Genomic DNA, 26467 nt, shown 5'->3' on the forward strand with positions numbered 1-26467 from the left:
ACCACCATGACTAGAATGAAATCCTGTTTACACTCTGCTCACTGAAAATGTTTTCTTAAATAATATGAAGCTCATTTTTCTTTTTCCCCCTCTCCAGATATGACCCAGACATTTTACTAGGCTATGAAGTCCAGATGCATTCCTGGGGCTATCTTTTACAGAGGGCTGCTGCTCTAGATATTGGTTTATGCCAGATGATTTCTCGTGTGCCAGGTAAGTTACTGCATAGGGTTTCAGCTCARTTCCAACAGAAATTAGTTGAATTGCTCAAGTAAATTAAAAGAAATCCAGGGTAATTTTGGTATGGAGCGCTATTGTTACTGTTACAAGTATAATTACAAAAAAAATAAAAGATTGAAATTCCAATGTAGTACTGGTTTTCACTGTTTTCTAAATTTTGAAATTCCTTATGTATTCCACTTTTGGGTATGTCCTGTATCCATGAATCTAGACTCATTTTGAATAGTTGTGGTGTGCGTGTTTCTTCCAGGCCTCCATCTTGCATGCAACATCCCGAAGTAGAAAGCTTAAGCGGGGCTGCTGAAACTGCTCCCCAGTGCTGTCTTGTTACCATCACTGAAAAACAATTCTGTTTTCTGTGCATTGTGTATTTTTTCAGTGTTAGTTCTAATTCTCATTCCATAAAACAATTAAATTACAGAAAGCTTTGAATTCCTAGAGGTTCTCCTGCTATAAAACCTTCTCTTTCTTCTCCTTGGCTTCAGTCATATGAAGATATTTTATTCAAGGTACCTACCATAATCATGATAGACAGCTCCTGTGACTGGGATATGAGGGCCTAAAAATATTCCTGAGCAGTGTTCTTCCTGGCCAGCAACTCTGTAATGAAACCTCTACCTAAATAGCTGTTCTTGTACTAGGGGGAGATGTTCCTGACTTGGCTGTTGAATGCTTTCCTCCAACATTCAGGAAAAGATCTGTTTTTCTTTGCAAACTTGAGGAAAGTTATCCAGGTGAATGGCAAGCTGATGTCCATGCTTAGCAAATTAATAGAAATTGTAATTCTGAACAGTGGAATTAGTAAAATGCTATATAAATACGATATACTTCAGAAGGGTCAACATTGCTTTTGTAGAGTGCAGAACTATCAAAACTGTTACTGTCAAAAAAAGAAGTAGATGAGGGAGATTTGATTTTAAAAAACAAAATCCCCCCCCACCAACCAAGCACCTTTTGACGAGACTCTTGCTGAAGATCTATACAGAAACTGCATAGCCATGGCATAAGAAGTGTTTGCCTGTGACTATCCTGTTAAAAAAWTGATCCTGTTGTTCAGTAATGACTGAAAAAGCAAATGAAATGTTAAGAATTATAGAGAAAGCAGAATGTTCATGTATGCGCTCATAGCRTATCTGCATCTTAAATACTGCAGTTCTGGCCTCTTCCTCACCTCTCYCCAATCAAAATGAATATAAGAGAACTGGGAAAGATTAGAAGGGTAATCCAAAGGTAGCTAGTGACTAAATAAGTTAGGATTCCAGAAATAGCAAAACTGAGAAAGGAATATAGAAGCCTATAAAATCTTGAGGGATATGAAGGGAAATAGTGATTGATTGTTCATGGTTTTTTTCAATACAAGAACCAGAAGGTATCCAATTAAACTAGCAAATGGCAGATTCAGAACCAGAGTTGATCCTTYGCCTCTGGGATATGAACTGTTGAGCTCATTGCCACAAGAGAGTATGAACTCTTAAGTGTACATTGCTTCAAGAGCATGTAAACTCTTAGAAGAAAACATTGAGAATTACTAACTAATAGAGAGCAATGTCTGTCCTAGGAAGCTGCAGATAGTTACAGGTGCTGGGAGAGTTCTCAAGAGGTTATAAATATATGCTTCCCTTATTCCTAAGGCATCTTGTTTTGCCTGTTGACAGAACATGATAGTGGGCTACATGCCTGTTTTGGAGCTAACCCAATAGAGCATCTTTTTATGTTTGCATCCTATCTGCCTGGCTAGGAAAGCATGGTATTTTAGAAGAGATGGATATCAAATATGTTCTGTGAGTAATTCCATCTTGTTCCAGCTCTTTTCATTTTATTAAGTTTTACAACTTCTTGGTTTTCTGTTAACTCTTAATAATAACTTTGAAAATCCCTGTCAAGTTAGAGTAGAAGTATTCTCACAAAGCGTATAAAATTCTCCACTCATTCATTAATTTTGGTAGCTTCAGTGTTAGAAATTAAAGTTTTAAACCCATCTAGGGCTGTGGCAGGACCTTTACTTCATGGCTTAAACATTCTACTGAGTTTACTTACTCCTTTCTTGAGGTTTCAGYATTTTTTCAATTTTTTGATATCTTCAAAATCTTTTGATACCTCTGATAACTGTGACCTATCCRGAAATGTTCTAACTAATAGATACCATCTAAAGCAATACACAGGGACAAGAAAACATATTAAAAAATATATCTTCAGTTGAAAGTTGTCAACCACTGGATGTCAATGAATTTTTAAATGCCTAATTCATAAAAACAAGAACATGTTACAGTTTAATTATAGATTGGCCAGCCAAGGTCACAAGTTTCCCTCTTCAACACAAAGATCTCAAATTTGTTCTGCAGAAGAATAGCTAATAGCATGAACCTTGTCATTAAATTCTCTTGATTTCTGAAGCTGGGATGATGCACTGGTTGCAATAATAATGCCCTTGGGTATATAGAGTCCCATGCAACCTGGATTCAGTTTTAGGGAAGGAGTGGAGGATTCTAACCCTAATGTCTTTGGCCATGAAGTTTAAGAGGGCATGCAGGACATAGGCATGGTCTCCACATGATATTCATAATACACAAGTTCTTGTGCCRGATAGTAGATATACATCCAGAAGTGGAATACATAACAATAACATTTCCAATAACTAGTGTTATTGTAAGGTAAGTAACTATTCTTTTTTGGCTGAACAGCAGGGGAAAGATGAGGAGATGTTCACACTGATGAGATCCTTCTGAAAATGCCATGCCATAAGTGTGGTCTTGCATGTGTGACCATGAACATGGAAGTGTTGTGTTCTCTGCTGCTTTGTGGCCTCCTTGTCCATGGTTCTGACCCCATYTGTGTTTCTCCTGCTTTTCCAACCCCTATGCTTCATATTTCCCTCCCTTCTTCACATGCTGTATTTTCAGAACAGGAAACTCCTGCTCCTCTTTCCTCCTATTGAAATAAAGATGGAAGGTACTTTTCCTTCCCTTTCCTGTGATTTCAACTTAACAAAGGAAAGCTGGACTTCTCTCTGGTTTTGCTTTATTGGCTGAGTCTGGTGCTGCCTCTGCCATTTAGAAGTGAACTATTCATAAGTCATTAGGACACACCACAAGAGAAGTGAGTACTGTGCCTGTGCGTAGTGGCATTTTTTGTGTGTACACTGTGGCCTCCTATTTCTTCCTTTGTATCACAGCTCAAAGTTAGGGAGTAGGTAACAGGATGAGAGGATACCTTTTTTTTTTTTTTTTAATCTTACATACCAGAAGGATAGGAAGAATGTCCAATTCTGCTTCTCAGTACTTTCTGTTTCCAACGAGGCTTTAGACATATATACCACATCAGTTGCAGAACATTGTAGGCTTTTGTAACTCATTATATGCAGAGTCCCTTGCTCATCAGCACAGCAGTTCTCTTTCATGACTACTATATACCTAAGTACTTGTCTTTACCAGCAAGGCATGAAGGGGACTGAAGAAGTCTAGAGAATCTCCTAGACAAATCAAAAGAGGAAAACCAGGATGACACTTGGGGAAATAAGTGAACATGAACGAAATAGGACAATTTCTGCTACCAGTAAAAATAAATTTGARGGGGAGAAAAAATCAAAGCTCACTTTTGCAGGAGGTCAGGCATATAAAATAAGCAGAAGAAAAACTGTTGCTGCTTGTGGGATTCTTCTTCATTCAGACACATAGGAATTTTTTTTCTGCTTAAAAATCTGAAACAGTATAGGAGTTTAAAAGATGGCATGCATTTTTATATGAAAGGCTTGCTAAATTTTGACACGGCTGTGGTTTATTGATAAGGTCCATCAATAAGAATGGGGGAGGGGGTTAAYTGTATTTTGATATGATACACATTTGAAAGATCAAAATAAAGATACTGGTCTGTGTTACATTGTTTTATAGCAGCCATGCTGAATTTCAGAGAATTTTCACTTTTGTCATCAAGGGTAAATATGCTTCATGGCCATCTGAGGAACTAGTTGCTCAGTTCTGACCATTATTGTACAGTATTGTGTACCAACACTTTTATATTCTCTGCCCAAAATGTTATCTGTATTTGTTAGTAGGATTCTGTACAGGGGTGTATGATAAATGATGTCAGACTGAACACAACAAATATTTGAAAAATGAGSTATGAATTTAGATTTGTGGGAAAGTTGTATCAAAATGCTTTCTCTTCTCTTACATTAATAWGAAGGAACAAGACTGGAGGTGATAGTTTGTGGAAGTAGCCCTAAAAGCACCTTGATAACTGTATGAAAATATACTTCTTTTTTATATTGAATTTTAAACTGTGGTATGCATTTTAAAAGTATCTTATCTAAACTCAGGAAAGAACTCCAAAGTCATAGGTTCACTGAAAAAAGACAGTTATAACAAACAGCAAAAAGACTTCAGTTATAGTTTTTCAAAGCATCAAAATGCCAAAGAGGGTTGCTTTTCCTGTGCCGTAGTCACCAGTGTCTTGCAGAAAGAGTCAGACTGCTACTTCTGGCCTCTGCATTTGTTCCTTCCTTTTTCCTTCGCTCCTTTCGTGCTATCTAGATCTATGTCTACCTGCTCCCAGTGTGGTGATTTCATAATGTAAAAGGCACTGAATTTTCTCTGCCATGACCTGGTTCTGACTGTATAAGATCATCACAAGTAAAACCTTGAGTCTCTCTGGGGCAGAGATCACTTTCTTTTTCTTCTTTTTTTCATTTTTTTTCTTTTTCTGTACATTGTGCACTAATGTGCATGCAGCTGGCTCTCAAGTAACATTCAGCATCGCTTAACCAACATGTTCTCTGTGAGAATATATTGTCATGGACACCACTTCAGTGAAACCAGAGTAAGGGTTATCTTCAGGGRGATATAGAAGGCAGTAAAAACATGGGGGAGCTGTATTTAGAGATTTTGTGGGGACTGGAAAATAAATAATATTATACAATCAGTATTAGCCCTTAGGAATTCTTATTTTTCTAGAGAGCTCAAGTTGTCAAAGGGATAGGTTGATCTAATATTCACTGTACTATGACTTACCTAAATGTATTCTCTTTTAATGTCTGCAGATGATAAGAAAGAGAACAGATTTGCAGCTGAACTAGATGAATACGGGTCAGATACAATGAGTGAAATAAATATTGTCGGGAGAATTGTCCTAAATATTTGGAGAATGATGAGAAATGAGGTAAAGTTTAAAAACATTCTAATGTACCTGATATTTTTTTTCTTTAATTATTGTAGACTTTTGGTTGAATTTTTCGTGTAATTTGTGTAGGTTTTTATTCATACACTCTTCTGCTATTCTGTGAGACATGGATTTTATATATCATGAAAATGTAAAATACTGAAGCACATTTCTTTCAGTAATGTTTCCTAGTAGTAGTTCTTTTCACTTCTGTGTTGGTCTTAAGAACAGCTTACCTGTTTCAGCAAGCCAGCTGGTGCTATTACTAATGAAATGCTTAACTTATTTTGAGCTGTCAGACCTACACATTGTCTTGCTGTTCAGGATCTTATATTTTATCTTTAACTGATTCAGTCTTAACAAACTTCGACCAAATTCAGTTTTGATCTTGGTAACCTATCACTCTGGAGATCACCCGGTCCARCCGCCCTGCTCAAGAAGGTCAGCTAGAGCAGGTTATCCAGCACCCTTCTAGTTAGGTTTTGACTCCGCCATCTCTCTGGGCAACCTGTTCCAGTGTTCAGGCACTCTCGCAGTGAGGAACCTACTTACTTCATTCTACGTACTCTTTTCAATTGATGAGGGACAGTCATTCCTCATTTGTAAATAGTTATGGACTTAAGAACTTCAAAAAAAGAATCTTAATTTTAAAAAGACGTAAATTAGTTGTTAAAATTTTTGAAAGTATAGATTTCCTTGACTGTGAAAGTTATTACACATTTTTATCACATCCTTTGTTTTTTTCTTTTTCCCTAGGTGAATCTAATGAACTATACTTTTGAAAATGTGGGCTTTCATGTTCTTCATCAACGTTTTCCTTTATTTACTTTTCGAGTTCTGTCTGATTGGTTTGATAACAAGACAGATGTCTACAGGTATGATCTGTTGATCTAGTCTTAAGAGGTTTTTTTGTTTCTTTCCAAAGCAAGATTCTTAACATTGGCTAGATACAGACTAAAATCAACATAGAAATAATTTAGCTCGGGCTTTGGAACAGTTCAGATACAGCAGTTTAGATGAGCTTGTYTGTTCTGCTGTATTCTGTTGCGTAGTTACTCCCTCAACGTTATATCATTTTCTATTTTTCCATTTAAAATAACCCCAAACAAATCAATTTTGGAGTTACAGTTCAAGGAATTCAAGGTATTCAAAATTCAAATTCAAGGTATTTGAATAGAACTACTATTTTTGAGTTCTGTAAGGTTGCTATTTTGGATATAATTCATCAGAAGAGCTTCCAGTGAACTGTCAGGTTTCTGTTTTGCTTTCCTACCAAGCAACAAAGCTAAGCTTTAAGTATAGTAAAACAGTATAATTGTTACACACATGTGCGTGCGCACACACGTGCACAGACAGCACACGTATCACACTGAGCTTTGATCTTCCTTGGAGCATTTTGATATTGTGTGGTATAAACAATTCATAATACTGTAAGAGCACTGATCATGACATACACACAATAATTTCTTTAAAACTTAAATACTTCTGGCTGAATGGAAACTTAATTTAGCAATGAGATTATGAATTTACGTTCAGCTTTTTTTGGTGGAAGTTTGTTTCTACAAAAGTCTACTCAATTAAAGAAACATTTTATCAGATGAAGAAAAGCTCTGTTTTACTAATCCTTTAGGACAGTAAGGAAAACAATATGTAGTATGTCACATTTTATATCTGTCTTAGAGTATGTAAGTGTGTGTTTACGTATGTCACATTTTTGAAAGAACCATGTGAAAATGTCCTGTGGGAAATTATATTTGCTGGTCTGTAACRAGCTATCATAAAAGTATATTTTTCTTAGGAGAAAGAGCAGCGCTCTTCTGACTGTTTATAACTAGGCATTTGCTTTAACAGATGGAAAATGGTTGATCATTATATTAGCCGTGTCCGTGGGAATCTCCAGTTGTTAGAAACACTGGATTTGATTGGCAGAACAAGTGAAATGGCAAGACTTTTCGGCATTCAATTCTTACACGTATTAACRAGAGGCTCCCAGGTAAGATTTCATTTTCCTTGCACTACTCAAAAGCAGAATAGTCTTTACAAAATGTTTTAGTCCTTCAGTGTGTTTTCAGTCAGTATATATATTTTTGTAAGGTCACTGAGGACAGCTCTGCATAACATGAAATTGAAGTGTAAATAAGGTCAGACAATTCAAAAGCAGTAATAATGAACTGACTAATTTATCTCAGAGGTATATCAGTCAAAAATAAGTAAGAGTGCCCCAAATGTAGTGATTCCAGTAAGTCTCTTCAGGAGCACTGAATGTTCCTTTTGGGCTGACACTTCATCAGAGCTTGGAAATTAACTTTTTTCTTTCTTTTTTTTTCTTTTTTTTAACATTTTTTAACATTGAGAARTATAAACAAGCCTGTTTGGGAAAAAAAAAAAAAGAGAGAGACCATTTTCTTCAGTGCTAGGCAAAGCTTACAGAGTATGTTCTGACTGGCGTTTCCTGTGAAGCAGACATCTGGATGAGATTTTACCCTAAGACAAGAAGGGCCCTGGCTTCCTTATGTGCATGTGTTAACTGTTCTGTTAAGGCCAAGGAAATGTTTCTGGGGGACCACTCTACATAGCAGGTTATTTACATTGGTGTGTCTCTTAATAATTCTTTATGAAAGTCAGCAAAAACAAACAAAAAGGCCTATTGATATTACCAGAGGACTGCGCCAAAATGCATCTTCAGTAAGCAAAAGAATGGCCAAAACTAGTGCACCAGCAATAAGGCAGCCTTGCTCTGTAAGACAATGAGAAGATGTGGTATTGCTCTGTTACCCATTTTGGATTCTTATGGAGACTCTCAGAAGAGGCTCTCTTCTTACAGAGAATATATATTCTATATATGTTCTTATCAGTAAAGGAGAGTAGAGGGGASAGGGTGGAGTGAGGTTTACGCTGCTCTTTCCGTGGGACCCCAGGAGCCTTCAGCAATTGCAGAAGGCTTTTCTTGCCCCGGTTCTGAAAGACTAGACTAACTAGACGGCATCTTCTACGGGGGTGGCAGGTGGGGAGTCGAATAGCTTGAGGCCAGGTTAGCGCCCTGAGCTGGCTTCCCGTATTACCGGAAAAGTACCACGGTTGGAACAAGGGAAGAGAAATTCTCAATTAGAGAGAGTGGGGGGGGTGGGACTGGCGTCCTGCCAAGGCAGATACGCTTGAAGTGTGGTGATTGCAGCCTGGGCAGACTCTGTTCTGCCTGTCTCTGTTCTCAAACGTCTGTGAGTGGGAGGGAGCAACAGAAACAAGCTGCATTTCTCTCCCGACTGTTCTTTTCCCTTCTGTGCGCATATGGTTTTGTTCCCATTGAAACTTGTAAAACCCACCAAAATGGCAGTTGCAACAACTCCGCCACCTCAAATCTTTTTTTTTTTTTGCACTCAGGAGAATGATCACTGCCCTTTTGAAGATGTTCCTGTTCTCCTTTCCTGAAAAAGATGTTAACATGAAATAGTGCGAAGAGAGATTTTCAGATACTTTAACTGAWTTTCTTTTCCTTCTTTATTTTGTGTTTTCTATTAAGTTTTCCAAAACCTTTTGGAAGGCAATTTTTMTATTATTGCTTTCTTTTCACCTAGGCAATTTTTCTTGATTAGGCTGTCTTGGGATGCAGCTCCATAGCAGTGCAAAACCAGGTTAACATGGGATAGTCGTAGCTACTTGGATTCTTAGTTGCATGGTTGAAGAACTTGATGTTGCTGAAAACTAGAGAAGAAAAATTAGCTGTTGCCCAGATCACTCCCTGAGCAGCTCACAGGGCTGGCAAGAGAGGGGAGCTGGGGTCAAGGAGCCAGCAGCAGCCTGCGGTGCTGCACTGGCAGGTCTGCCGGAGTTCATACGCCAGCGTTCACACCCCAGCATGCATTAATGTTCAAAAGTTGACACGGGCTTATTATAACTTCTGGTTCTGTAAGTTCAGTTACAACATCAAAGTTCATGAAATGATGCCTAACGCATCCAGCACAGTAACTGAATATATAGTGCATCAGGCAGCAGGCTTTTGAATGSTGACTTAGTTGCTATGCAAAGTTTATTTTACGATTATATAGGATTGATCTTTGGCATTTCAGGATTTTCAGTCCTTTGGTTTTTACTGTGAGTTGAAACAGTGAGTCTCTGGCTTGTGAGTACTTTTGAAGCCTGACCAGAAACACTGAATAATATGTAAATAACTAGAGATGATTCCCTCTGATGTCACTGCCTCCCTGTGTAACATTTTGTGATACCTTGAGCAAGACAAAGTGCTTGACTTTTTGTTATTTTATCCTTGCTCCCCTAATTGTGGCATCATCAGGGAGTGAGCATGATGCCCAACAGAATGAAGGAGACTTTCGAAATGGGCTTAAATTCCTCCTTTTGTTCTGTTGCTGCCAAGTACATTCTAGTAACCTCACATGACCAAAAGCTTGCAGGGCACAATTAATAACTTAATGTGGCTCACATGTCATTTCTCTGTTTTCTTGAATGTTGACATAAAATTTCAGTGCAAATTCCTGTGAAATATGGTAAGCAAAGTTAAGTATATACTATACCTTGTTTTTTTCATTCTTCTGCAAAACCTTGCTTCAGCAATACTCAGTACACTGGCTRTAGTGTAGCAATACGTCGTGTTGCACATTATATTCTGGCCTGGATGTTTATTTTGCACATAGATATAAATCAGAAGTACTAGATTTTTCAATAATTAGGGCTAAATGATGCAGAAAGCCAAGGAGCAGTTCCATTGTATGTGATGGAGAGTATACAGTAAAAACAAGTATGGCTATGTATTTTGGAAGACTAGTTGTCTGAGTTTTAAATTCAGGAAAATAAAAGTGCACATTCCTTCAGTTTTAATACACYGGCATTTATTCTGCAGTTTTAAAATGATAATTAGAATGACTGTGTCCAAACTATGTTTTGCAGTATCGTGTGGAGTCCATGATGCTGCGTATTGCGAAGCCAATGAATTTTATTCCTGTGACACCCAGTATCCAGCAGCGAGCTCACATGAAAGCCCCACAATGTATTCCCTTAATAATGGAGCCAGAATCCCGTTTTTACAGCAATGCTGTTCTTGTACTAGATTTCCAGTCATTATATCCTTCTATTGTGATAGCATACAACTACTGTTTTTCAACCTGCTTGGGACATGTTGAAAACTTGGGAAAGTAAGTTCCTTTTCTTTCTTCTTCCAAACTTCCAAGTCTACAGAGACTCAAGTCTCGGTAGAGAGTTGAGTATCTTAACTAAAGACACTAAGAGCCCTCAGGTGACATTGGAAACAATGGGCATAGATGAATAGTGCCATTTTTTTGTTACAAAACAGAGATGCTAAAGATCTGTTATGTGTACCCTCACACACACACGTGTGTGTGTGTATATATGTATTAATATAGAGTTAGGAATCCCATGTTCTGTTCCATTAAAAAGTTGAACTTTGTTTGCCTGTGCTTTGTGTCTATCACGGACAAACATATGCCTCTTCCATCACTGTGGTGATACTAATCATTAATATTGCTTCAAACTAAGTTAAAAGTCATTTTCCAAGATGGACTAGTATTATTCCACTATAAGTTAATAAATTTTCATTTTACTCTTGTAAGAATTTTGATTCATTCTTGTTTTAACTATTCAGAATGAAAAGTTAGAATGAGTTGTTCTATGTAGCACATCTTATTAAGCATAATGGAAATTTTTTAATCAAAAAAGAACAAAAATCTCACTGCTTATTATAATTACCTTTATAAACAATATGTGGAAAAATTGGAAGATACATGCAATGATTGCTAGGTGTTGACATCAGATTTTTAAGTTTCTGACTTGAAATTCTGAATGTGTAGGAAGAAACTATATGTAATGGGTTACTCAGTAAACATACCTGGTTTCCCTGTTGGATTATGGTATGATTGTGTGCTGGATCACTAACTCAGCATTTGGAAATAATCAGTAATGCAGAGCAGAACAGATAATTTACTTTCTGTGGAATTTAGCCATATATTATTGCTTTACTCACATTTACTAGAGCATTTTGCATGTACCCCTGAAATTATAAGTGACGATATGTTTTATTTCTGATGGAGATAGTAATTTTGGTTCCATTCTTGTTGGCATTGTCCATATTTTAATGTGAGCTGATGCTTTTGCCTGATCAGGGCTGTAAGCGAATGAATCATCTCTGTATTTAATTCTTTTCTTTATTAGATACGATGAGTTCAAATTTGGCTGTACATCCCTCAGAGTTCCTCCCGACTTATTGTACCAGATAAGGCACGACATCACGGTGTCACCCTGCGGAGTGGCTTTCGTCAAGGTAACGATGTTAGTGTGCTGGGATGTTTTGCTGCCTTAAGAATGGACAGAAGGACTTGGGGGTTGGGGGGGCATCAGTCTCTCATTTCCCAGTGTTTATTGATATTCTTCAGAGCGCTGAACTCCAGGAAATAAAATGTCATCTTTATGCTTTCATCTATACTGAGGGCTCATGTCATCTGTAATTAAACTACATTTTACTTGCACAGTTTGGGGATCAAACCGTAATTTTCTGTGTGTAGCATTTCATTCTTGTGCAGCTGATCAGAAGATTACTTTCCTAGAAGAAGAGCCATGGTGCGGGAGAGGAAACTCCCTGACTTGCGTTCTGTTGTTCTCATTTTATGTTACGTTTATTGCTGGCTGATTTATAATGAATTAATAAACATGGCCTGGAGCTCTTACAAGTAATTAGCCAGACAACAGCATACATAAGTTCAATGCAAAACAAAAGCTTTAGCTAAAGAATGCTTGCAGAATTTAAAAAAAATAATAGTCCTTCAGTACTTAATGTGGAGAATTAATGATGTTAAAAATAATGTTAAATACTGAAGTCCCATTGCAATTAGTGTGGTTATCTAAACATATTACATTGGCAGGGCTGATTAAAACAACAAAAAATTCTTTATCCTGTCCTTAAGAGCTTTGCCTGTATTCCAGGTTGCTTTTAATATTTTTATGAAGCGCCAAAGATGAGCCACCTTGCTAATTAATTTATGTTCTTATCAGTGATTATCTAACAGTCCTGAGTTTTGCTTCTACTCTTAACTRTTTAGATTGGGCTTTTTAACATAATTTTTGTCTTTGTTCCTTTCTTTGGCAGCCTTCAGTAAGAAAGGGTGTGCTGCCAAGAATGCTGGAAGAAATCTTGAAGACTAGGATAATGGTGAAGCAGTCAATGAAGGCTTATAAGCATGACAAAGCTATAACTCGCATGCTTGAAGCTCGTCAGTTGGGTCTTAAATTTATAGCTAATGTTACATACGGTTATACTGCTGCTAATTTTTCTGGAAGAATGCCATGCATTGAGGTAAGGGTGGCAGATAAAAATGTAGAAAAGTAGTGTGGAAAGGAGGCTATTAATGAAATATAATTAGATAATACAGTATTATTATTTGAAATATGTTTAATCTGAATGCCATCATAAAAGCAGGGACATAATTTGTAGTACTGAAAATCAGCAATTCGGGATTTATTTGTGAGTCTTTAAAAAAAAAAGTTATTTTTCTTCTTCACATAAAAGAGTATTTAGAGTTCACATTTTTTTAGAACTCTCTCCAAAGTTTGGATTAGAGTTCTAATAGTGGAAGTAAGCTGTTTCCTACTTGTTATAAAAGAAGGAATCAGCAGAATCCAAAAACTAGAGAAAACATTCCTAAGCAATCTTCTCTTGCTGCTTATATTTTTCATATGTCTGAAGAAGTCTAAACCAAGTTTTCTTTAATTTTCTTAACTTTTGATTGCTCTTTCCTTATTTCTCGACTATTTTGGATGATGTAAACAAACTTTTTTTTGCAATTCTTTCAAACCATGAAATAGATTACAATACCTAAAAAAAAGTGATTTTTTTCTTAGATCAAGCCAAGGTTACGCCTTGTTTACTAAGAGCTTGTAGTGATTTTAGCAGCAGAATAAAAATCTACRGTTTATCTTTATCTTTGCAGCTTGGAGACAGCATTGTGCACAAAGCCAGAGAAACATTGGAGCGTGCTATAAAACTGGTGAATGATACAAAAAAATGGGGTGCTCACGTTGTATATGGTGATACTGACAGGTAATCGGCAATCTGCTTCTTATGATGCTTTAAAACTGCAGTAGGTTATCACAGACGCRTTTTTCTGTTGTCTTACTAGGTGGGACAGGGGATTTCCTCTTATAATAAATGCGTAGCTAAGACCTATTGTGAAGTTACCCAAGTTATCCAGGCAGGATCTAGACTTCCTCTGTTGGGTTTGTGGAGCTGTTCTGTGGGGAGAAGTGCAAGTGGGACGGCAGCTCTCCCGTTACTAATCCTGGGCTCAAAGGGCTGTTTCCGGTCCCCCCCAGGCCCTCAAAACGCGGCTCCGCTGCTGGGAGGGTCAGAGCTCTGCTGGCAGGTTCTCCACGTGACGGTGGTCAGATCAGAGTGTGATCTGCACAAATGCTGCTTCTATGTGGAATATTGCTATGTTACTTAAAAACAGAATGCACTTCATAATTATTTTGCAGTCAAGGAACATCATCCTTGTGTGTATCCTTAGTAAACTTAGTAAGTCTCTGATCAATTGACTTATAGTAAAGAAAAATACATGATTTGGAAACAAATTTGCCAATCAGAAGCACTGTGATAATTTAGAGCAAGTAGGAAGAAGATTTTTCTTATTTGAAATTTTGACAGCACTCAGCTCAGCATTTTTATCAAATTAATCTCCACTTGTTTGTGGGGTACTGAGGATCAGCACAATAACGAGGCTGCTTTGCCTAATGCAGTATTAGCTTTTCAGCTTCCTCTGCTAAGAAATCAGATTGCTGTTCTTTCTGTCTGTTTAATAATGTATCTTCTCATTTTGCACTATGCTGCTCAGTGCTGTTCATACAAGATGCATTTTAGCTTGTCAGTTGTCTTGAAAGACAGGAATCATCAGGAATCGAGTTGTGTGGTTTTCATTGCCCCAGAATTATTAGTCATAGGTTTTTAAAAGCAGACAAGTGATATTGAACAGAGTACAAGGTCCCTCTTGGGATGTTGCTTACTGTCTTGCAGAATAATGCAAAGTAAATTACATTTATTTTCCTGGAGTTTCTTTTAGAACTCTAAGAAARTGCTTTGAGGGTTTTCTTTCTTTTTAAATTATGAGAAATAGGAAGGAGAGAAAAAAATCATGTTCTTCTAATCTGTGAAGTAATATAAGACTTCTTTACTGAACTACAGTTTTTGTGCCTGTTTCTGGTACCATTTTTATTTTGGAAAGTAGAATATTTATAATTTAGTAGTCATTGTGTGTTAATACTTAAGAGGAGCGCCTATTTTAAGCTTAAAAGGGGGATTAATTCAGAAGCAGCCACCAAAGCATGCGAAGATGAGATATGTATGCCAAATTTATCTCCCCTTCCTTAGTCAATCATTAGTCTTAACAATAGCCGAGMTGTATGCGTATCTGTCTCTGGTACTAGCCTCACTTTCAGATGTGGGAAACAAAGCTGATGAATGAATTTGAGTTCTTTATCTACTTGACCCTCCTTAGTAACTTGTGAATTCAGTGGTCAATTTTAGATTTGACGAGACACTTAACTAAGTGTCTAAAGATATTAAATTCATAACAGTTTCCTAAAGGGGAAAAAAAATGATGGAGAAAGCAAGAAAAATCTGATCACTGCCGCTGCTGGAAGAAAGCAGCAGTGCACGCAGATCTCTGCAGTTCTCTCCTGAGCACGTTCTTGTTCTAGTAAGATGCAAACCCTGAAATTTTTCAGTGACAGGAAGGGTCCCGGTTCCTGCCTTGCCAGAGAGCCACAGCATTCACTATGCCTTTGGCACTCTTGATCTCATGTTGAACATTGTAGTTTCTCAGGTTTTTGGCCTTTCATATAGGAAGGGAACAGAATTGGTAACAGTATGTGTCTTTTCCTTGTCACCAAGAAACTATTCCTTAACAGTTCGGGAACTATGCTGAATGTATTTGTTCTTATTTCTTATGTCTAATTTCTTTCAGCATGTTTGTGCTGYTGAAAGGAGCCACTAAGGAGCAGTCTTTTAAGATTGGTCAAGAAATTGCTGAAGCTGTAACAGCAACAAACCCCAAACCTGTAAAATTGAAGTTTGAAAAGGTAAAAGGAAAATACTTTACTTTAAATTGTTGGATGAAAACATTGTTGTCATAAGCAAACGTGAAGATGAAAGATTTTTCYGAACACTAAGTTAGTAAACGATATACAGCAGTCATGTGCTTTACTGTTTCTGCAGGCATACTGCCCGCTCCTCCTTAGTGCCTCAATGGCCTTGTCAGAGGAGTGTCACAGAATGAACAAAAAGAAGTATTCTCACTTCCACATCAGGATACCTGGCAGCACCAGGCAATTTGAAATTCCCTGATCATCAAGTTTCGGATCTGTCTCTCTCAGTTCTGTATTGTATATATACAAATCAAACAAATGTGTGCAATTTTGTAGAGAAAATACACTCTTTTCCTTGGAGTAGTGTCAATACATTAATCACTAACCTGATGTTYATTCTTCAGCAAACCTTAGTGTACTTCAGGATATGTCCATGTGAAACATACACACATAAAATAAAAAAACGTAAACATTCATCCAATAGGTTTTATTATAGAAGAGCAAGGAAAATGTGATAATAATTTTGATGGAAGTTTGTCATTGCAAAATCATTAGCAATCAGTTCAGATGCTCTAGGCATTGCAAAGTACGTASTTGCAGGTGTTGAATCTTAATTCAGAAGTAGTCTACCCATTTTCACTGAGAACACAGTAGAAAAGTAATKGCAAGAAAAGTCAGGATGCTTGTGGCAGACACATCTACCTTTCCTCAGTGATTAATGGACTGGGACCCTTCCCACTTCTCTGAGGTAATTATTAAACTGAAGAGTTATTAGTCAGAAAAAATACTAGGCACAAAGATACACTTCAGTACATGTCTGAGTGCTTTCTTTCAAGTGCYCTTATCCACCTGTGGTCAGAAGATTGAGTCCTCGCCTACGGTAGCTTCCTAACACAGGATGAGGAAACTGCTTTGTATATGCCGCCTCATAGCTGGAGCATCCACTCAGGATGTGAGACACCTACTTTCAGGGCCCTCTCCTGCTAGCGGGATTCTGACCTTGCTGCTTCCCCTTCCCATGAGAGCCAGGAAGATGTGGCATTATCCCAGTAATACTGGGAAGGGACTATTCTTCCTTCTAAAGCTGATCAAGGAATGCTGACATGACCAAGGATGAAGAAAGAGGTTGAAGAGAACAAATGGGAACGTCACTCTATTGGCCATTCGTGAGGAAAGTCTGCTCCAAGCACAGGCATCTGAAGAATGTGCTTTCCCCAGATCAAGATACTAACTGATCTTAGGCACCCCATAATTAGCTTGTCTCAAAAGCCACTACTTCCGCTGAGAAAGTTTTTTCTTCTCTGATGCTTACAATGAACTTTTCTTTTAAGAGAGGGAGAATGCAGCTACATTAAAAATGCTGACAGTTGCAGTCCAGAGAAGTAAGGATACTCAAAATGAATTACCCTGTGTGTCACTTTTAATCTGAGCTTTGAGTTGCTTATCCTTTACAGCTAAGTAAAATAAAGTGAGTTAAGAACAGAACACTGCTGAATCCCCACTTCTTCAGCTATCCTTTAACATTACTTTGATCTATTTTATTGGTTTTAATGGTTTAAAAAAACAAAACAAATTATTCTTTATAAAAACTTCTTATGTTAAGAGCTACCTTATATTCCCAGTACATGTTAGATTGGACTATCTTCTTTTTAAACATTCCAGGTCTACTTGCCATGTGTCTTGCAAACTAAGAAGAGGTATGTAGGTTACATGTATGAAACACTGGACCAAAAGGACCCAGTATTTGATGCAAAGGGCATAGAGACAGTCCGAAGAGACTCCTGTCCTGCTGTTTCCAAGGTAAAATACTCATTCATTTCTTCCTGAGTAAAAATTTAGTATGCATTGTGTATTTCTGTTTTCTCAGTTTCTAGCCCTTAAGAGTTGTCTGAGATTTTGACAATCTTTTTTTGGCAATAAGTACTTTGAAAGACAAATTGCAAATCATGCGCAGTATTACAGGGCCTTGCAGTTTCCACCTTACCAGTTTATCTTTCAGCCTCTAAAAAACTGCAGAAATCTTATCAGAGTGCCCAGAGCCCTTATCGCAATCCCATGTAAATTCATGAGAAGACTATCAAGTCCAATTTACATAGTAGTAAGTACCACAAGTGAGGCACATTAAAAAGKGCTCTTGTTAATCAAATCAAAACAAAGTTATCCCAGTAAGAAAAGTACCCACCAAGGAGGATTTACTTCTTCTTTTTAATCCTTATTTTTTTGTTGACATGGCCAGAAAATCATGGCAAAACACTTTAAATGAGAGGAGAAACTGTCTTCTATCCTTAGAAAAAGAACTACTGTATTTCCGTATAATTCAGTGAGTTATATGGAATTAGTGATTTGGAGTTAAACACACGTGTTTTGCTCACCTTTCTCCTTTGGTTTTAAAGATACTTGAGTGTTCTATCAAGCTGCTATTTGAAACTCGTGACATAAGTCAGATCAAACAGTACGTTCAGAATCAGTGCATGAAGTTACTAGAAGGAAAAGCCAGCATGCAAGACTTCATCTTTGCAAAAGAGTACAGAGGGAGTTCTGCTTACAAACCTGGATCCTGCGTGCCAGCCCTGGAACTCACAAGGTATTGACACTGAGAAGTGCTAACTGTAGGTTTTTCTCTTGACTTATGTGCTGCTGAGTTATTGATACCAGTGCGATGGTGTCTTCAGAAACTATTGCAGCAGTAAGTAAAGAGTAATCAGGGAAATCAAATAGTCCTTGGAAGCAGTTTCATAGTGCTGGAAAGAGCCACACATGATCAAGAATAAGACAGGGCTCTTGTCAGGACACGGTAATGAAGCGTACACTGCTGTTGTCTGCGTTTTGGGTTACGTACAAGGGCTCGACTCCCTGTAGTTACCCRTTGCTCATGGGCACTAGGCAGTTAGAGAAAAAGCAGTAATAATGGTGTCTGTGTTATCAGTGCTGTGAAATATGTTACCAGGCATAACTTCTCATTTTTAAAAATGTAACATAAATATTTCATCCTATTAGTATTTTTTGTTTGTTATTTATCACTAACAGATAGTACGAGCTGGCACATTTTGCCAGTTTTACCTTGCTTAATGCAAAAAACATCTTCAAATTAAGCTGTATTTTTTCTAATAAAATAAAATTGATGTCCTAGATTGATCTCTGCTTCTAATTGAATAGAGACCTTTGCTTTCTGGGTGCTTGAGCTCATTTCAGTACTGCAGCTGCTCTTTATTAAGATACTGCTTTAAGGAAGGGGTAACCAGAAGGCAACCTGCATGCAAAGGCAAGTGACCCGAAATGGGTTGTAGCTTTAGGGCTGTTGTTCCAGGTTCTAAAATCTGCATCTGATCGTGAGCCAGATTAACACAACTTGGTCCTCTGCTTCACGATAGGAGCCAACTTCACTCTTCTGGAGATCTGCTAATATGATCAGACATCAGAAATCGCACAGATGTTTTACTTGCTTGTAATGTATCTCTGGATGCATTATAAAGGCTATTTTTAAACAGGAGAATGCTTGCCTACGACCGTCGCTCTGAACCACGAGTTGGGGAGCGAGTACCCTATGTCATCGTGTACGGGATGCCCGGACTGCCTCTGATCCAGCTGGTGCGACGGCCTGTTGAAGTCCTGCAGGATCCCAACCTGCGGCTGAATGCCACGTACTATATTACCAAACAAATCCTGCCACCACTGGCTAGGGTGTTCTCACTTATTGGCATAGACGTCTTCAGCTGGTATCACGAATTGCCACGGGTAAGCATGTTTAAAAATAAAGAAATTACAAATGGAACGTATCTTCATAGGATTTGGCTGTATCATACTTTTCAATAGAATGAGGTTTATRTGAGGTAACAGCAAAGGTTATTTAGTTTACAAGGCATTGGTTTGATGTCCAGACACGTGGACTTAATCATTAGATCTTTTGGCTGATTTCTTCATTTACTAAATATTTTTTCCTGCTAAGGAGTCTGTTTAGAGCCTCTTAGACTCATTGTCATTTTCTGTTTTCTGACCCCTTCCACAGTTCAAAAGAGAGTTTTTCTGTAATTGTTTATTTTTAGCAATACTCACAAATGCATCTGTCTAGCTATGTCATCTTTTAAATCTTTCTATAGTGTATACTGGAACTCTTGTTTTTCCAAGATGTTCCAAAGATCTTTCATCTTCATAGAAAAGGGAACAATGCCCAAAAAGCAGGAACACATTTTTTTTATTATTATTATTATTTAGTTAATATTACCAGGATTTTTAAACTAGTTATATCCAAAAGTTAAGAAAGTCATTGATGAGATGCAGGAGGAGAAGTATTGACTGGAATTTAGCTTGCAGTCCCACTGGAAAAAAAAAGGACATTGAAAAATCAGTGTATTGTGTAGTGTGGTTAATGTGTTGGGCTAGGAGAGCAGGAGGAAGGGGAGGGAGGGGCAACATAAAACAAAAATCACGCAGGACCTGGAGTGAGTGCAGAGAAAGAATCTCRCTGGGCGAGGGGGCAGTCGTGGAGCTTGGCTCCAGGAGATCGGGGGAGCTTCGCTGYGGGATAGGTTGCAGTACGTGGGTGGGCTCAGCTCAGCGCTTCACCTCAGGGCAAGCGCTGCGCTCCTCAGACTGATGCAATTCATACTACTGAATCCTGAATAAACCTGTGCCCTGCAGGCTATTTTACCCCTTCATATTCCTTTATAAAAATCAGCTATGTCATCTCAGAACAAAGCAAGCTGCTCTTAAAATTTCCTCACCTCTCAATTCTTCTCAACAGATTCAAAAAACTGCCTCCACTGCCCACAGCGAGCTGGAAGGCCGGAAAGGCACCATCTCCCAGTATTTCACAACGTTACACTGTCCTGTGTGTGATGAACTGACCCAGCACGGGATCTGCAATAAGTGCAGAAGCCAGCCGCAGCACGTGGCGGTGATTCTCAACCAAGAAATCCGAGAGCTGGAGCGTAAGCAAGAGCAGCTGGTCAAGGTATGATGAAAGCACAGGCACATGTCAGTCAGCCAGGGATACAGCGAGGGGCTGGAATTTCAAAGCAGCCTCTTACTGAATACTCTCAACAGAAATAGGAAGCACAACTCCTGGTGTGAAACCTGTTATAACTCGTTCTTTTTTCCCATACCTGTATTGCTCTTAAAGGCAGAATAGAAGCTGTTATCCACTTTGGCTATGCATAATATTGAAGCCAAAGGGAGAAAAAAATCACAACAAAAGAAGCTTTTCTCTCTTTTTTTTTTTTTTCTCTCCTTTAAAAGTATCTTACAGGCTTTGTAGGTGCCTTTATATAATGACAACTATGGAAAGTTTTGAAACTACACTGAAAAATTTCACCTTTGTTATATTAAAATAACTGCTGATGTTCTAATTCAGTAGTAACAAAACATGTTTGTCCCAGGAAACTAATTGTATTTTTTGTTCCAATTCCTCTTGATAGGAATTTTCGAAATTGTTTTTTCCCTTGAGCTAAAGTCAATTAAGAGGGTAGCAGGGTAGCCAACTGTGCTCGTGAATATATTACAGCAAGGCACAAAGCCTCACCCAACAGAAGCGTATGCACAGCCTCACCTAATTTTTGTACTGTATTATTTTATAATTAATAATTTTTTTTGTTAAAATTGATTTTACTGCCAGCACTGAAATACTTTGAAGACATGTCTGAATTGCAGGAATATAAATGTTCATGTAGCCTGGGCATTGATTAGCTACGTTCCCATGGGGCTCTGTTGCTAGAAAACCACTATAATTCACAATTCATAAATATTATATTACTGAGATTCAGACTTCATTTTCTTGCTCTATTTCGTTATATTTGCTCTCACTTCCACTATAAATGGCAGTAGAGGAAAGTGATGCATGCTCTGCAGTTTTTCTGTGGTGCCCTAAACATTTTACATTGTTCTGGAATTTAGCAAAATTTGGCAGATTGGTCCAGTGCCGTGAAATGATTAGTGGGGTTGATCACAACATTTTCTTGTATCTTCAAAATGCAACACTTCAGCAAGGTCTGGGATCCAATTTTAGTCACTATATGATTACTCAGCCCCTCTCTAAGAGCCTGTGAAGATCGATACATCACTCATAGATTAAATTCTTGTCTCTCTTACATTACAAACATACCAGGGTCAGCAGAAAACTGATGCCGCTTGAGTGCCACTGAATCACACAGTATTGCAAAGCTTGAGTTAAAAACTATTTACCCTATATTAAGTCTGTAGACTTCCTCACTATGCACAAATTGAACTTAAAAAATGTCTCGAGCACTATATAGCTTGATTCCATTGCATTTAAACCAGCTACAACCTCTTTAGAAAGAACTAGAGTAGACTGTGATTTTTGAAGTTCTTCTAGTGATTACAGATCTAGAGCAAATCCAATTTAAATCCCGTTCCTGTTACAGTTTCAGGTCAGAGGGCTGGTATCGGTGCAGTGTGWGAGCTCTGAGCAAGAGTGGCTGTTCCTCTACAACTAGTGTTAGTTTGCATTTCAGTTTTTCAGTGGTTTAATCCTGATACAGTTCTGGTAAAGGGTTGCTGCTACCTGATTAATATTAACAAGGAAAAGCAGAATTAATTCTACAGGAATTAGGGGATTCATTGATACAATTTTGACTTGGAGTTGTTGAAACTGCACAAATGACTGCAGTAGAAGGGCTCAAAACTCAGACATTACAGAAAAACAGGAATGTGGTTGGAAGCAGAGTTAGGAGGTCCTGGAGAAACTGTTGGAACAAGATACTGGAAAAGATTAAAAGAAGAAAAGCAGGGACTTCTGTTAATTAGACTGTATAGTTACATTTGGAGAAACAGTGCCTGCTGCTGTTTTTTTTCAGTCAGGTGTCATCTCATTCAAAAATACTTTCAAGTAAATAGTCAATAAGTAGTTTCATGAACAAGAAAACCAGCGTAACATGGTCACCTATATATTTATGTCTTGGGATTGATTAACTTTGATTAGGAAGGTGCAAGCTCTAATTGAAACTTTTCTTGAAATCGAAACATTTTAATTAATTAAGTCTCTATCTTGCACGGAGAGTAACTGCACAGTAAAGGGGTTATGTAATGGATTATGTCTTTTTTCACTAGTAAATGTTTATATAGCATCAATTTTATCATAAACGTAAAACCTGTCCCCTCATTTATTTAGCACTTTTTCCCAGGTGCCACCACATGTGAGTAGAACTTACTTTAGTGKTAGGACTGCAGTCAAGCCCCGCAGTCAAGCTGTTGATCCTTGCCAGTTCACAGTAGGTGCCAGCTGCCTGCCAGGCGCTGCCGTTGGCAGCAGAGAGGCTGGAGCRGAGGAGAAGTGAGCTGCTCTGGGTCCCTGTGTGTTAGGGAGAAGCTTCGTTGGCCGCCTGTCGGGCTGCACCTCTTCTGWTGGTTAACCTTCAAGGACAGAGTAGTCCTGAGTGACTTATTTATGTGAACATAAGTAAAATATGTTAACCTTATGTTAAAAATAATGCTTGGGGATTTGTTTTTTTTTCTTATATATGATCTAGATATGCAAGAACTGTACAGGCTGCTTTGATCGACAGATCCAGTGCGTCTCTCTGAACTGTCCAGTACTTTTCAAGCTATCCAGAGTAAGCAGAGAATTATCAAAGGCACCATATCTCCGCCAGCTACTTGACCAGTTTTAAATGCTCTGTGTTACAGGATTCCAGGTGCTATTTTTTTTCAGTGTTTACCACACTAAGACGATTGTGCATGGTGCTTTTTCAATTCTCATCTAGTCCAGGATTTCCATTTTAACTGTTGGGTTTATTATCTGAAGAATAACGAACATTTATCCTAACTAAATTAAAAAATGCGTTTGTTGATCTATGAATAGCTCACTTTTTAAGATGTACAAATTCCTTCTTTCTTTCTTGTTTCTAACATACTGTTTTATAATGCTGATGTTGAAATAGCTATGTGTAACATCTTGTAAATCCATTTCAAAGTAGAAGTCAAGTTTACTTCCCAGAGGAAGGAGCACTGAAAACCTCTTGAAACGATAAAACCATTAGTGTGTGTTCTTGGACTGTCAGTATCAAGACGTGTTACTTATATATTATCCATTCACTTTATAATTTTGTCTGCGAAATATTTTGTAAATACACTTTTTTACTTTTCAAACAACTGAGTAAAATAATGTGCAATGACTTTTATACAGATAATTTTAAAGTTGGTTGGTATATCTCCTCCTAAGTTTTGCTTGATTCCAAGTAGATTGTTATTTTGATCAGACTGTGCAAACAGTAGTATCATGTGTAGCATTTTGAAACATTATTTTCTAAAAATTGCTGTCTTGCTTTAGCTATTAATGGGGCATTGTGAGGAACTGTGCAAAGACATTTTTTGTTACAAACCTGTGGGACTGTTGCAATACTTTAAATATAAAATTTTATTCCATTTTTGCTTGTTTTGTATAGACATTTCTATTGCTTCTAAATATGCTTAAAGTATTTTCTTTCCTTATGTACTGTACAGTTAAATCTTATTTGCCACCATCTTGACAAAATGTGTATTTAGAATATTTGTATAACTGTATAAAATGGAAAAGGAATTATGTGGTCAGTGCATTGTTTTCTAAACTGGAAATCATTTTGTTTTAGAAGTTAATAATGGAAACCATATTAAAGTTGAATAAAATGATATGGTAAAAATCTACATGCTTTTTTTTTTTTTTTTTCCAGTCATTGTCTCCCTCGTTTGGTACACCAGTAGTTAGTAGCTTAAACAAGATGGGTCAAATAAGATTTAAGAATTTGCAGTTCAGTTCCAGCATATGCTTCATGACCTAAAACCTAGGCATCAATTCTTGGAGGCCTCCCCAAATGAAAAAGAAAGGAGTTACTTTTACTACTATTAGTCTAAGCAGCATAAGTGTTTAAATTTAGAAGTCCAGAATAGCCTTCAAAAATAGAACAAAACTTTATTTAGAAAAAGGAACCGAAGCACCTTTTCCAATTAAGAATTTATTACATTCAAGAAACAAGTYGGTCTATTAAATTTCACATTATACAGTATACTGTACACCCACACCAAGCAGAATAAAAACTATTAATATAGAACAGGACATACGTACACCAATTCTATGAGCTTTATGCAAAGTAATTAGAAACCATCAAGGCACCAAACATTGCCAACTTCTGCATTCTAGCATTGTAAGCTCATTTATAGAATAAATGTGCAAATGCCAGGACTAGCTCCTCAGTGCTTGCAGTGCAATCCAGCATTTGAGAGTGCTTCAGTGATTAAAAATATATGTATGCCACTTAACTGTAAAAGGTTACCTTTAACACTTGAATAAATGGGCATGTTAAACTCATTTCTGTTTTTATAGGCAAAAACATGAATCTTACTAAATTCAGGTATCTGCTGCATTGATCACAAGGCTTGTCCTCAACACACAGATGACTTTGTAATTATTGATATTTTCTAGTGTAGTCAAGGCAATGGGAAGATAAGTTTACTTGAGTAATTCCAATCCTAAAAACACTTACTTAAAGTGTTTCAGTTTCATAGAGAATCTTTCACTTAAAAGGCACTTTAAGTAGATCCTCACTGTAACTGTATAAGCCAAGAAAAAAAACTTGCTTTCAAAATTTAAACATTAAAACTAACATTCATATTCTAAAAGAAGCCTGAGGACCACTCAAATCCAGTAACTCTAGCAGTTAGCTACAGCCTTAATTAGAATATCAAGCCTGTCTGACTGACTGACTTACTAACTACATTCTTCATTGGAAATGTCTTATAGATCTGCTTTAATCTTAAATTGCTTAAAATAATACGTAATTTTCATTAGGGGACAACCCTTTGCCATTAAAAGCATGCTTTAAAGGTATGGAGAACACGTGATTAAAAATGTATTCCAGTTCCAGTTTGAGGCCAGAAAGGATTAAGACATCATGGTTTCAAGCACGCTGGCCAAGACAACGCAAGATACAGCGGTCGCCCAGCCGAAGGCTGCTGCGTGGCGGTCACGTGCAAGTCCATAGGACAGTGCTCAAGGCTGTTAGGTAATTAAGTTCTACTGTGGTCTCCTGGCACTATTTTTAGATCGCTTAATTGCATTCCAGACAATTACTTCATTTCTACTATTTGTGATTTTTTTTTTTTAAGGAAAAAATAATAGTAATGTTTCAGTTATGAATTGAAGTGACTCATGCAGCAGTTGAGGATGATACAACCTGTAAAGTCTGTTTAGGACAGTATTTTTGACTAATGTCTTCTCAACAAATACAAAACACAAATAAACACATTCCAATATATTAGGTTCAAGGGCTATTAGAGCACATTTCTATATAGGGCTTTAATTTCATTTCTCATTTTACTACTTGATTACACACCACTTACTTCCTAGCTATCCCTGAGAATACTTACTTTGCACTACATTCCCATTTGGCATTTCATTCAGAAGAATCAGAGTAGGAATTGGGGATTAAAAAAAAAAAAATCTTCCTGATTGCCAGGTAGATAATTTTGTTCTGGCAACACGATCTCAAGCATAAGGGAACTTCAAAAATTACTCAAGAGTCTCTCCAACAAAAGTCACCATAGCGCTCTCTCAAAATTCCAGTTCCTTCTACTTCAGACAGAAATCCAGCCAAAGCTTTTACAAGTACTTTTGGTAAATATTCCAGCTAGAAAACTCTTGGTGTCTTTTACAATAATTTCTCAAAAATATTGTTAGGCCTCTCTCTGTTCAGATAGAGCAAATGGATTGAGATTGCAGCAGCAGAGCTGTCTCAGAACCATTTCTGTATATCTTTTCTTTGTTTGTCCTGTGCTGAACTCAGTTTTTTGCCAAAGGATAATCTGCAGCATCCCCAGGGTAGAGGGAAATCTCATAAAAGCAGAGTGGAAGTGCTTGTCACTTCCCCTCTTCCCTTGCCAGCAGAATGTGTCCATATCATAGAGAACACTCTCTATTTTCTAAATATAAAGCATATTACAGAGTAGAGGAAGAGGGAAAATGGGGGGGGGGGGGAGAAGACGAAAG

General features: G+C 37.6%; 1 protein-coding gene across 1 annotated transcript in view; it reads left to right on the plus strand.

Moving 5' to 3' along the window:
• REV3L (REV3 like, DNA directed polymerase zeta catalytic subunit) overlaps positions 1–24129 on the plus strand; it is a 77252-nt gene extending 53123 nt beyond the window's left edge. Inside the window, exons 19-32 of the mRNA XM_085306630.1 lie at positions 98–213; positions 5276–5394; positions 6151–6269; positions 7246–7387; positions 10297–10541; positions 11575–11683; positions 12506–12712; positions 13347–13456; positions 15375–15489; positions 17158–17295; positions 17889–18079; positions 18984–19230; positions 20237–20446; positions 22977–24129. Of these exons, the coding sequence (XP_085162756.1) occupies positions 98–213; positions 5276–5394; positions 6151–6269; positions 7246–7387; positions 10297–10541; positions 11575–11683; positions 12506–12712; positions 13347–13456; positions 15375–15489; positions 17158–17295; positions 17889–18079; positions 18984–19230; positions 20237–20446; positions 22977–23117 (2209 nt within the window). The 3' untranslated portion in view covers positions 23118–24129. The remainder of the gene's footprint in view (positions 1–97; positions 214–5275; positions 5395–6150; positions 6270–7245; positions 7388–10296; positions 10542–11574; positions 11684–12505; positions 12713–13346; positions 13457–15374; positions 15490–17157; positions 17296–17888; positions 18080–18983; positions 19231–20236; positions 20447–22976) is intronic.
• Positions 24130–26467: the final 2338 nt, after the last annotated feature.

This window comes from Rhea americana, unplaced genomic scaffold (genome assembly GCF_003343005.1).
Source record: "Rhea americana isolate MKP2758 unplaced genomic scaffold, rheAme1 scaffold_243, whole genome shotgun sequence".
NCBI classification, from domain to species: domain Eukaryota; kingdom Metazoa; phylum Chordata; class Aves; order Rheiformes; family Rheidae; genus Rhea; species Rhea americana.